This window comes from Sphaeramia orbicularis, chromosome 13 (assembly GCF_902148855.1).
Source record: "Sphaeramia orbicularis chromosome 13, fSphaOr1.1, whole genome shotgun sequence".
NCBI lineage: Eukaryota > Metazoa > Chordata > Actinopteri > Kurtiformes > Apogonidae > Sphaeramia > Sphaeramia orbicularis.
The window spans coordinates 45689840-45701244 of NC_043969.1; the positions used below are offsets into that span (position 1 = coordinate 45689840).

The window sequence follows — 11405 nt, forward strand, 5'->3', positions numbered from 1 at the left end:
CACCTGAAATCTTCCTCTTCCTGTTCTGTTTTTTTTTCCCATTTTGAGGTTATTTTGAGATCATTTTGACCATTTTTAGGTTGTATTTAGGTTGTAAATGCAAAAATCATTATCTCCATTTATATCTATTTATTTAGGAAAGTTTCAGCGTAAAGAAAAAGTCATGTGGAAGTCAGTGCAAAAATTGTTTAGTGTGTTAAGTAGGCCATTCGTTTGCCCTTTACTTCATTGTGACTCTTTCTCCTCTGAATACAATTTGAAGCTAAATAATTTTGTGTTTTTTACATCATCTGTGCAGCTATTGTCATTTACAATTAGGAAACCGTAAAACCTCACTTTTCATTCCTGTATCCACACATCATAAACACAATCAAACCCTGCATATCTGCGAATTAAAACACTTTAATTCATACATTTGTGCTACTACATAAGTTCTTTTCAGACGTAAATTACTTCTTACACAGTGTTTTTTACTCTGCAGCTAGAAGTGGAAATGTTTTGTGACCACGTGACCATAAAAAAACAGAAGATGAGGTACTTTTGCTCCTTTATCTCATCAACAGTTTGACACTTAAACAGGAGGAAGCCCTGACAACTTGTTCAGCAGCGTCTTTCATCATCTGCTTATCTCTAAGTGCTGCTGACTGTCGTGAACATATTATGCACATGCACACAGGGATGTCAAACAGTAATCTTTGTCCTCTGAGTGAGTTAATCATTCAGCGTTCTAGGGCTGAGGAAGTGGAGGAGTTAAAAGCTCAGCCACAACCTCGGGGAGAAGTTAGAGTCAGACAAACATGTCAACCAAGGAGCCGGACGATGCATTGAGGGAGATGGGCTACAATGAGAGCAGCCGACTGTTGAGGATCAGGAAGTTCAGCCTGAGGGGAGTTTTCACCCGGTGAGTAAAACTACATGGACTATGGACAGGTTCAAAGTCTGTTTACATGTACGAAGAGGCTGGAGTGTTCTTGAAAAGCACAGAAATTAAATGTTGCTGTAGTTATAAATGTGATAAACCATCTTTAATGTGCATTTAATAATATGAAAATCACAAAGAACGACGCACCAAAAGTCATTATCTAGAAATTTATGCAGAAATGAAAATTTTAGCAAATAAAGATACAATCAATTTGAATTAATACATTGTTGGGTAGTTTTAATTTTGCTGTTGTTGATTACATTAGGGTGTATATTGATCATTTAAGATACGATAAAATAGATTACAAATACAAAAATAAAGTGCAAAAAAAGATATAAAACAGAAGATATATACTTGTGAAACAAAATATAAAGAGAAAAAATAAGTATTTACATAAATTTAGTTTTAAATTTGAATATTGTATGCATACTTATAATGTATTTGCACAAACGGCAAAGTTTGTTCATATGTAGAAAGAGGTTTGATTATTCTTGAAAAGCATAGAAATGAAGTTTTACTGTAGTTATAAATGTGATAAACCACCTTTAATGTGCATTTAATAATATGTAAAACAAAGAAAATGGAACTAAAAGTCATTATCTAGAAATGTATGCACAAATGAAAGTTTTAGCAGGTAAAGATATGATCAGTTTTATTGTTGGGTAGTTTTAATTTTGCTGTTGTTAATTCCATTAGGGTGTATTGAAGATAAGATAAGATAAGATAAGATAAGATAAGATAAGAATAGAATCTTTATTGTCATTATGCGAGGCACAGCGAAATTTCGTCCAGCAGCTCTTGGCATTAAGGCACACATATTTACACATATAATATAAAAGGCACATCTAAGATATATATATATATATATATATATATATATAAATTGAAAAATAGAATAAAATAAAGTGACACAAGTAAGTAAGATAAGATAAGATAAGATAGACTTTCTAATTTCTCAGTTGATAGCAACAAATACAAAAATAAAGTGCAAAAAAGACAGAAAACAGAAGATGTACTCTTGTGAAACATAAAATATAAAGAAGAAAAGCACTCAGAGCGCAGACCTCCACCAAGACAGACCTGCGCCCCCCCCCCCCCCCCCCCCCCCCCCACAATCACCACCAAAATTTAATCACTTCTTCATTGTGCCAATATAAACATTTCCTGAAAATTTTATGAAAATCCATCCATAACTTTTTGAGTTGTCTTGATAACAATCAATCAAACATGCACGCACACAAACACACAAAGCAAAGTGATCACAATACCTCCTAGTGGAGGTAAAAAGAACTGTGAAGATGGACCACAACACTTCAGGGTCCAAATATGACAATTTAGACCAGAATGACTCCTGGAAAAACAGTTATTGCCTTCGTATTTTCAGATGGACATTCAGTCTAAGTTTATGAGAACGGGGGCTTTTTTGGGTCAGCATCTAGTGGCTGTCAGAAGTACATGTTAAGATACTCCTGTTTAATTTTGGAGCTGAGGTCGTCAGCCCTCAATAAAAACATATTTATTTACTGACAAACAGCTCATCAATCACCCATTGTATGGCTATGGCTCTGCCCTTTTTGCCCAAATATGGTCACTTCTGCCTCCAAAATGCCAAAAAAACATTCCAAAATGGTGACTCTGTTCACATCTTATATACAGCTGATATATGTTTCCTGTAGAAACCTGAACATAGGGAGGCCAGAAAAGGCTGTGATTGGTCAACTCCATATGAGGATCAACACATACAGTAACACAGAATTTGAATTCATCAGATGTTAAAAATCCAACTTCCTCATCTTTCAGGCACTTGTTGAAGACCCTGGCCATGGGTCAGGGCCTAGCTGGACTCATCTGTGGGACGGCCATCACTTCCCAGTACCTGGCCACAGAGTTCCACGTGGACACGCCGATGCTGCAGAGCTTCCTGAACTACATCCTGCTGTGTGTCACCTACACCCCCATACTGCTGTGCCGAACAGGTAACAACCAGCAGTTTACAAAGCAACTCTTTCAGATTTCATTTTTAACGTGTATCATTTATGGGTGATTTTTATTCTGTCTGCCTCTGAATATTTGTAAGGACCTGAAGCTTCTAGAGTAGAGGTGTCAAACATACGGCCTGTGGGCCAAAACCAGCCCGAAAAAGGGTCCAATCCGGCCCGCGGGATGAATTTGCAAAGAGCACAAATTACCCTGAAAATATTGAACGTCAGAAAAATAACCCACAAATGATGACAACTCCAAATTTTCTGCATGGTTTAATAAAAAAGTAAAATTACACAGTGAAAATGTTTATATTTACAAACTGTCCTTTCACAATAAAATGTAAATTAATTATTTACATATGGACTGCAAAGTGCCAAAACTACACTGAAGACATTAAACGTCACTAGTGTTGAACTCATTTTACTTCAGGGTCTATTACAAACCGATGTGATCTCTAGTGAAATAACAGCATAATCACCTTTAAATAGTGACAACTCTAAATTTCCTCTTGGTTTAATGTGAAAAAAGTGAAATTCCTTTATGCAAATATTTATTTTTATGAACTAGCCTTTCACAATAAAATGTGAATAATCTGCACAAATATGAAATAAATGAAATGTGTTAAGAAAGATAAGTACAATTTTAACAATTTTATGCCTGTTACTAAATATTTTGTGCATTTGTAGATCCACTGTAAGTTGTGTTGATAATATTGTTGAAATTGTACTTATTTTTCTTGAGAAATTTCAGGTTATGCATGATTGTTCAGGTTATTCAATTTTTCATAGTGTAATTTAACTTTTTTTAAGCTAAAACGAAGAAAAATGTTGATTATTAAATGTTATTATTCTATTTTATAACTGGTCTGGTCCACTTGAGATCACAGTGAACTAATACACGTTTGTCAGCCATGTTCTAGACCCACTTATAGAGTCAAACTGGTGACTTTGGTCACATTAGTATTGTACAGTGCCAGTTGTTAATATATGGCAACAACTCACAGCCACGAGACAATAATAAAGCTTGGGAAGTAGATAATGAAATGATGGTCTTAGTAACATGTGACCACGAGACGCTGAATCTGGTCTTTATATGTTGTCAAACACTGGGTTATTGTTGTACTTTCAGCGTCGTTGCAGCGGTTTTAATATAATGATGTAACTGACTCTAACACTGTTAAAATAAGAGCATTGTCTGACGGCGTGTAATAGTAGGTCTCAGCTTAAAGAAGGCAGAGACTGTGACCTTATTAGCGGAGGATTCACTGCGTTTTTTCTCAGTAGAACATTATAAAGTCTTCACCTTAACCTTAAATGGGTCAAAATTATCCGGTGAGGTTGTTTTCTTGCAATGTCTTTGTCATGAAAAGTTGATATTATTTCATATTCCAGGTATTCCTCAAAAATCATATTACTGACATCATGCATTTTAAATTTTTAAGTCATCTTTTATAGATTTTATTAAATTGTAGTTTTTATGTTACTACTCTTTGATTCCATACATAGGTCAAAATGACCCACATTCATTTTCAGTGGGATTTCATCTGAACCTTTGATTCATTCTACAGCAAAAACCAACGGATGCTAACATTGTTCTACTGCTGTTATATATTATATATTACATACTATATATGCTTTGCTTTTCACATTTTCAAACATTCAAATATTTTAAAAATGTTGGAAATGTTACAAAAATGAAAAATAAAAAATGTGTCAAACATTAAATAATTCTTTTGTGGCCCAAAATATAATAAAAGGATTATTTTCAACATGAAAAAAATGACAAAAGTGGCATAAAAACACACATAAAAAAAAAAACATTTTTTACCTATTTATGGATTTTTACCTCTGCCAGGAGGTATTGTGATCGCTTTGCTTTGTGTGTTTGCATGCGAGTTTGTTTGTTTGTTTGCGTGTTTGTTTGTTAGCAAGATAACTAAAAAAGTTATGGACGGATTTTCATGAAATTTTCAGGAAATGTTGATACTGGCACAAGGAAGAAATGATTAAATTTTGGTGGTGATGGGGGATGGGGGGGCAGATCTGTCTTGGCGGAGGTCTGCACTCTCTGAGTGCACCAATCACAAGTGTTTGCTCCTGAAGGATTCTGTTGGGTCTCTGTAAACGTAATTTGATTCTGATTTGAATGATAAAGCACTTTGTGACTCTGTCTGTGAAAAGTGCTCTATAAATAAAATTTACTTACTTACTTTTCTTGTTAAGAGTTCATTTGTAAAGTGCCCTGACATAATTGGCACGATGTAAATAAAACTGGATTGAAATGGATGCAGTGTCTGTCCTCACATTTACTGGTGAAACAAACACATATAAACACTGAAGTTCAGGGCGTTCCCCTTTAAAACGTAGGGGATGGAAATATTTTACAGATCCTGAGGAGCCGTGGGTGGAAGTACCTCCTGCTGGGTCTGGTGGACGTGGAGGCCAACTACGCCGTGGTTAAAGCGTACCAGTTCACCACCCTCACCAGTGTCCAGGTGGGTTCACATGGGCTTTAGAATCACAGGTTTAGATTTAGAGGCCGGATGTCGTGTATGTACTTATATTTACACAGATATCAATGACATCACAACATATCAGTAATGAGAAATAATTACAGGTGCTTCATGTCCCACTTCTATATATGGTCACAACAATGTAATTCCATCAGAGTGAGTCTCATTAAGAACGTCACCTTTTCTTTGCAGGTTTTATTCTTACAGTTACACCACACTGATGTTTCATCAATCCCCAAATATTCTCTCAAACTGCTCAAAACCACCAATAATCCCCTGTCAGATCATATCACTAACCCTTCCTTGTGTGTCCGGTTCCAGCTGTTGGACTGCTTCATAATCCCGGTCCTGATGATCCTGTCCTGGTGGTTTCTGAAGACGCGCTACAAGCCGGTCCACTATGTCGCCGTCTGTATCTGTATCCTGGGTGTGGGGGCCATGGTGGGGGCTGACCTGTTGGCTGGACGAGACCAGGGATCCAGTGAGATTTTACATTTATATTCATTAATGCTGAGGTTATGGTCCTGTTGGATCACAAACACATCTGGTGTGATCTGAACAGATCCTCTTCTGTTACATCTCATACTGTCATGGAAAAAATTGTTAGACCACCCCTTGTTTTCTTCAGTTTCTTGTTCACTTTAATGCCTGGTACAACTAAAAGTACATTTGTTTGGACAAATATAATAATAACAACAAAAATAGCTCATAGTAGTTTAATTTCAGAGCTGATATCTATCCATTTTCCATGTTTTCTTGTTAATAACCAAAATCACTTCAGTTCTTCCATCAGTATCTATGGCATTGTTCTGACAAAAACAGTGCTTTTAGGCATTCCATGTTTTCTTTTCTGTCTGTTTTAGCCACATGATACACACAGGAGTTAGTACTGGGTTGCATAACTATTGTTTTTGATGACTTTTAATGGTCTAATAATTTTTTCTGCCACTGTATATACTTGGTCTGGTTAGTTTTGCTTTCACATGTTTGGAGGTCATACATGTAAATGAAATCTTTACCCCAGAGGGTCTATGTAAGGGGTTTCCAACATGTGGCCTATGAGCCAAAACCGGCCTGCCAAAGGTTCCAATCCGGCCCGCAGGATGAATTTGCAAAGTGCAAAAATTACATTGAAGATATTAACAGTCAAGCATGTTGACCTGGTTTTAGTTCAGGGGTCACATACAAGTGTGATCTCAAATAAAATAACAGCATAATAACCTATAAATAATGACTCCAAATTTTCTTCTTGGTTTAATGTGAAAAAAATATTACACTATGCCTATAAATAATGACAACTCCAAATTTGTCTCTGTTTTAGTGCAAAAAAAACCATTAAGGCAAGGCAGATTTATTAGTATAGCACAATTCATACACAGGGCAATTCACAGTGCTTTACAAAAATGGAAAAGAGACGGGTTAAAAACACACAGTTACAATTAAAACATAATCAATAAAACATAAATAAATCAATTAAAACAAAGTAAAAGAGAAGAGAGCAGATAGAACTCTTTCAGTTGTTCTATGCACAGTTGAACAGAGCTGTTTTCAGCCTGGACTTAAACATTGTCAGAGTACAGGTCTATATAACGTCATCAGGAAGACTGTTCCAGAGTTTAGCTGCATAGAACTGAAATGCAGCTTAAAATTCAATTGAAATTAAATTATAAAAATACTTACATTTACAAACCACCCTTTAACAAAATAATGTGAGTAACCTGAACAAATATGAACAACCTGAAATATCTAAAGTATTAGTGCAATTTTAACAATATCTACCTGTTACTAAATGTTTTGTTCCTTTTTAGATCTGATCTGTAATACATAGTCGCGGAAAAAATTATTAGACCATCAAAAGCCATCAAAAACAATAGTTATGCAATCCAGTACTAACTCCTGTGTGCATCATGTGACTAAAACAAACAGAAAATTAAACATGGAATGCCTAAAAGCACTGTTTTTGTCAGAACAATGCCATAGATACTGATGGAAGAACTGAAGTGATTTTGGTTATTATCAAAAAAAAAACATGGAAAATGGATAGATATCAGCTCTGAAATTAAACTACTATGAGCTATTTTTGTTGTTATCATTATATTTGTCCAAACAAATGTACCTTTAGTTGTACCAGGCATTAAAATGAACAAGAAATTGAAGAAAACAAGGGTGGTCTAATAATTTTTTCCACATCTATATGTATAAATGATAAGTTGAGGCGCACTTAAAATTGCCCTTTTTCAGGTTATTTCCCATCTTTTTTTGTTTGGATAGTTTGTAAATGCAAATATTTTCACAATTTAATGTTATTTTTTTTGCACTAAATTTGTAATTGTCATTATTTATAGGCTATTATGTTGTTATTTTACTGGTCCAGTCCACTTTAGATCAAATAAGGCTGAATGTGGCCCCTGAACTAAAATAACTTTGACACCCCTGGTCGTATATGATTTACTGATGTATTAACGTGTGTCTCGCTGTCGTCTTTAGCGTCCAACATCTTACTGGGTGACGGTCTGGTGCTGCTCAGTGCTACGTTGTACGCCGTGTCCAATGTGTGTCAGGAGTATACGGTGAAGAACCTCAGCAGGGTGGAGTTCCTGGGCATGGTGGGCCTGTTCGGGTCCATCATCAGCACCGTGCAGATGTAAGTTTACCTCAAAGCCTCACATTTACCAGGCTGTGATAAATAAAAGTGTCTGATGGGGTATTTGTTCTGTTTTTACAGGGTGATCCTGGAGCGGAACCAAATCGCAGCCGTCCGGTGGAGTTGGGAAGTCGGTCAGTGCTGATTCTGCATAAAAATAGAATAGAATAGAATAGAATAGAATAGAATAGAATAGAATAGAATAGAATAGAATAACCTTTAATGTCATTGTGTGTACAATGAAATTAGGAGTGCAACAATATGAATTAAACCAAAAAGTCAGAAAATAAGTATAGAGATTATAAAATTTTACAAAAAATTAAATAAGAAAAAAACTAAAAGTGGAATACAATAAAAAAAAAATGGACATAAAACATGAATAGACTCAATATTTTGTATTTTGGGAAATTTAGTTTATTAGGTTAAACCCCTTAACATACACCAAAAAACAATGATGGAATGATAAAGTAAAGAGCAGGTAAACTGAAGACAAACAGAAAGGAGAAATAAAATAAAAAATCAAACTTCTGCATTTAAAACTTCTGTTGTTTCTATATTATTTGACTAACAAATGACACTTTAAACAGTTTTAATGTTAAATGGACAGTGTTTCAACAGTTTCACTGTTAGATGAACTGACAGTGTGTCGCGTTGTGTTTGTTGTGTTGTGTTTGTCATGTTGTGTTGTGTTTGTCGTGTCGTGTTTGTTGTGTTGTGTTTGTCGTGTTGTGTTTGTCGTGTTGTGTTTGTTGGGTTGTGTTTGTCATGTTGTGTCGTATTGCGTTTGTTGTGTTGTGTTCGTTGTGTCATGTTGTGTTTCTCATGTCATGTTTGTTGTGTCGTGTCGTGTTTGTTGTGTCGTGTTGTGTTTGTTGTGTCGTGTTGTGTTTGTCGTGCTGTGTCGTCTTGTCGTGTTGTGTTTGTTGTGTTGTGTCGTGTCATGTTGTATTGTGTTTGTTGTGTTGTGTCATGTTGTGTTTATTGTTTTGTGTTGTTTTTGTCATATTGTGTCGTGTCATGTTGTGTTGTGTTTGTTGTGTCGTGTCATGTCATATTGTGTTTCTTGTGTTGTTTCATGTTGTGTTTGTCATGTCGTGTTGTGTCTGTCGTGTTGTGTTTGCTGTGTCGTGTTGTCTTTGTTGTGCTGTATCGACTTGTTGTGTTGTGTTTGTTGTGTCATGTTGTGTTTGTCGTGTTGTGTCGTATTGTGTTTGTTGTGTTGTGTTTGTCGTGTCATGTTGTGTTTGTTGTGTTTGTTGTGTTGTGTTTGTTGTGTCGTGTCATGTCATATTGTGTTTCTTGTGTTGTTTCATGTTGTGTTTGTCATGTCATGTCGTGTTGTGTTTGTTGTTTTGTGTCGTGTCATGTTTGTTGTGTCGTGTTGTGTTTGTCGTGTCGTGTTGTGTTTGTGGTGTTGTGTTTGTGGTCAGTCCTCCTGTTCTCCGGCTTCGCCTTGTGTCTCTACACTCTGTACAGCTGTATGCCCATCGTGGTCAACCTGAGCAGCGCCACCTCCGTTAACCTGTCGCTGCTCACCGCCGACCTCTTCAGCCTCTTCTGCGGCATCTTCCTCTTCCACTACGACGTGAGTAGAAACACGAACATGCACTATGAACTGAAAAACCAGAGGGTAAAACAAGAAACAGTCGTCAGTGTTCAGAAAGAAAAACAAGTCTGAGGTAAAAAATATACATTTGGTTTCAAAATCAATAAATCCTTAATATCTCTATCAGTTCTCTGGACTTTACCTGGTCTCACTGGTCGTCATCCTCATCGGCTTCATTACCTTCAACGCCGTGCCCACGCCCACCAACGCCACAGACCACGCCCCCTCCTCCTCCTCCTCCTCCATCTGTGAGGACGGTTGCTATGACAACCCCGTGGCCACCCAGAGTGACATCATCAAACAGGAAGTGGCAGTAACGATCACGACTGATGAAGAGGAGGAGGAAGAGCGGGATGGAGAGAGGAGGAAGAGGAGGAGGAAGAAGAAGAAGAGCAGGAGGAAGAGAGAGTCGGGAAGAGGATGGAGGGAGGAAGAGGAGGAGGAGGAGGAGGAGGAGGATGGAGGACTCAGCACCAAACTGTGAAAACAACATCACAACTAGTTTTATATATTAAAAAAAAAAAAGAAAAAAGACCTGATTCAGTCACAATCAGTCTGTAAATAGCAATGACTGGAAAAACATCTATTTATTTTAAGAAATGCTGTTATTTTTAGACTCTGTTGAAAGTTTGAGGAGTATTTCATTTTTCTAAGGAGGTTTTTCATAGTTCTAAAAAGGCGTTTCATTATTTTGAGGATGTTTTCATAATTCTGAGAATTTTTTCATAATTTTGACTGAGGAGGTTTTTCATTATTTTGAGGATTTTTTTCATAACTCTGAGGAGGTTTTTCATTATTTTGAGGATTTTTTTCATAACTCTGAGGAGGTTTTTCATTATTTTGAGAATTTTTTTCATAATTCTGAGATTTTTCATTATTTTGAGATTTTTTTCAGAATTCTGTGACGGTTTTTCATTATTTTGACGATTTTTTCATTATTCTGAGGATTTTTTCATAATTCTGAGGAGGGTTTTTTTGTATTATTTTGAGGATTTTTTTATAATTCTATGATGGTTTTTCCTTATTCTGAGATTATTCTTAGTTGTTATTTTGAGATAAGTCTTTAGTTTGAGTTGGTGTCTCACTATTCTGAAGAAATTATCCACATTTTTTAAATATTAAATTAATGGCCGTTATTTTTGAAATACTGGATTTTTTTTTTTTTTTATATACAATAGCAGTTTTCAAATGTAGTTTTGAAGCAGTTTTATTTATTTATTCCCACTTTTATACTTTAAACATACTGTATATACTGTTAATTTACAGGGTTGAAATAAAAAAGAACAGAAGAATCACTGAATAAAAGTCAGTATAAAAAACCAAATTGTTGCTACATGTGTCATTTTTGTACAAAGATTAAGGAAACACTGAAGATTAAAATCAACAATGGAGCTGATTCACCAGTAAAACCCATGTAGTTTGACAAATGATAGTGGTTGTAGATGCTTGTTTTATGTTTAGTTAATTATATATTTTGCTTAAAAAGGCAGTTTTCTTCAGTTTTCTCTGTTTTGATGTAGTAACCTTTGAATTTATGAATTTGAATTTCATGAACATCTAAATTAAATATAGGAAATTTAATATAGGAACAGTGAAAAAATGCTAAGTTTTTATGAACATTTTAATGATCAGTGAATTAAATATAGAAAAATACATGATTTTGATTGTAAATGCAAAATACAGATGACTATATAATAATAAATCACTCAGGAAAGGGTAAATGTAGGCAAAAATTCAC

The 11405-nt window shown here is 35.5% G+C and overlaps 1 protein-coding gene across 1 annotated transcript; it reads left to right on the plus strand.

The window, feature by feature from the left end:
• The first annotated feature begins 218 nt into the window (after nt 1–218).
• LOC115431914 (solute carrier family 35 member F2-like) lies at nt 219–10176 on the plus strand. Its single transcript, XM_030152629.1, has 8 exons — nt 219–901; nt 2723–2898; nt 5272–5399; nt 5739–5898; nt 7905–8061; nt 8143–8195; nt 9492–9646; nt 9795–10176. The coding sequence occupies exons 1-8, from the start codon at nt 798–800 to the stop codon at nt 10149–10151; spliced, it is 1290 nt and encodes a 429-aa protein (XP_030008489.1). The 5' UTR covers nt 219–797; the 3' UTR covers nt 10152–10176.
• Nucleotides 10177–11405: the final 1229 nt, after the last annotated feature.

Bases quoted from the DNA above. Each gene is read 5' to 3' on its own strand.
- LOC115431914 (XM_030152629.1), top strand. From the start codon at position 798: ATGTCAACCAAGGAGCCGGACGATGCATTGAGGGAGATGGGCTACAAT. The intron at 902-2,722 runs GTGAGTAAAACT...CTCATCTTTCAG, and splicing joins CTGAGGGGAGTTTTCACCCG to GCACTTGTTGAAGACCCTGG. The intron at 2,899-5,271 runs GTAACAACCAGC...TTTAAAACGTAG, and splicing joins CATACTGCTGTGCCGAACAG to GGGATGGAAATATTTTACAG.